Here is a 602-nt window from a genome sequence, read left to right as displayed (position 1 = left end):
CGAGGCGGGCGCGGCTGCCCCTCCGCCGGCAGCTCTGCACCGGGCCCCCGCCCGAGCGCCGCCGGTTCTCGAAGTAGAGCACCAGCAGCTCGTCCGCCACCTCGGGCGGCACGCCCCGCACCTCCACGGCCCCCGCCGCCGCCATGGCCATGCCCGCCAAGCGAAAGCGAAAGCGCCGCCCGGGAGGGAGGGAGGGAGGAGAGGGGGGCGGGCTCGGCGGCGGCGGGCTCCTCCTCCTCCTCCTCCTCCGGCGGCTCCGCGCCTCTCGCCTGCCCGGCGCTTGCGACGGCGGGAGGGGAAACTACAGCCCCCACCGGCCTTTGCGGCACGGCCCCGCCTCCCCCCTCGGAGGGGCCTGACGTCAGGGGAACCTCGCGGCGGGGGCGGGGCCTCGGGGAGACACTCGGGGTGGTGTCTCGGGCCGTCGAGCCGGGGGCTTGGGCCCTTCCGCGCCTGCGCGGTGTCCTCTCTTTCTCCCCTTTTCCGAGCGGAAAGCACGCTTGACCCTTTAGTTCACCGACTGGGACTGGGACTTTCCAATCCGCTAAACAGATCTCCTGCATAGACCACGCCCTCCTTGCTGCCCGGCCTTTGCTTGGCCT

At 73.4% G+C, this 602-nt stretch overlaps 1 protein-coding gene across 1 annotated transcript in view; it reads right to left on the bottom strand.

Annotated features, from left to right (window-relative positions):
* The window catches only part of PARP10 (poly(ADP-ribose) polymerase family member 10), a 19103-nt gene extending 18952 nt beyond the window's left edge, over nucleotides 1-151 (bottom strand). The window contains exon 1 of the mRNA XM_015416960.1: nucleotides 41-151. Within this exon, the coding sequence (XP_015272446.1) occupies nucleotides 41-151 (111 nt within the window). The remainder of the gene's footprint in view (nucleotides 1-40) is intronic.
* Between the last annotated feature and the right edge of the window lie 451 nt (nucleotides 152-602).

The sequence above is a fragment of the Gekko japonicus genome, unplaced genomic scaffold (genome assembly GCF_001447785.1).
Source record: "Gekko japonicus isolate JY-2015 unplaced genomic scaffold, Gekko_japonicus_V1.1 scaffold505, whole genome shotgun sequence".
Lineage (NCBI taxonomy): Eukaryota > Metazoa > Chordata > Lepidosauria > Squamata > Gekkonidae > Gekko > Gekko japonicus.
The sequence above is the reverse complement of the archived record's forward strand: the minus strand, read 5'-3'. Positions and strand labels throughout refer to the sequence as shown.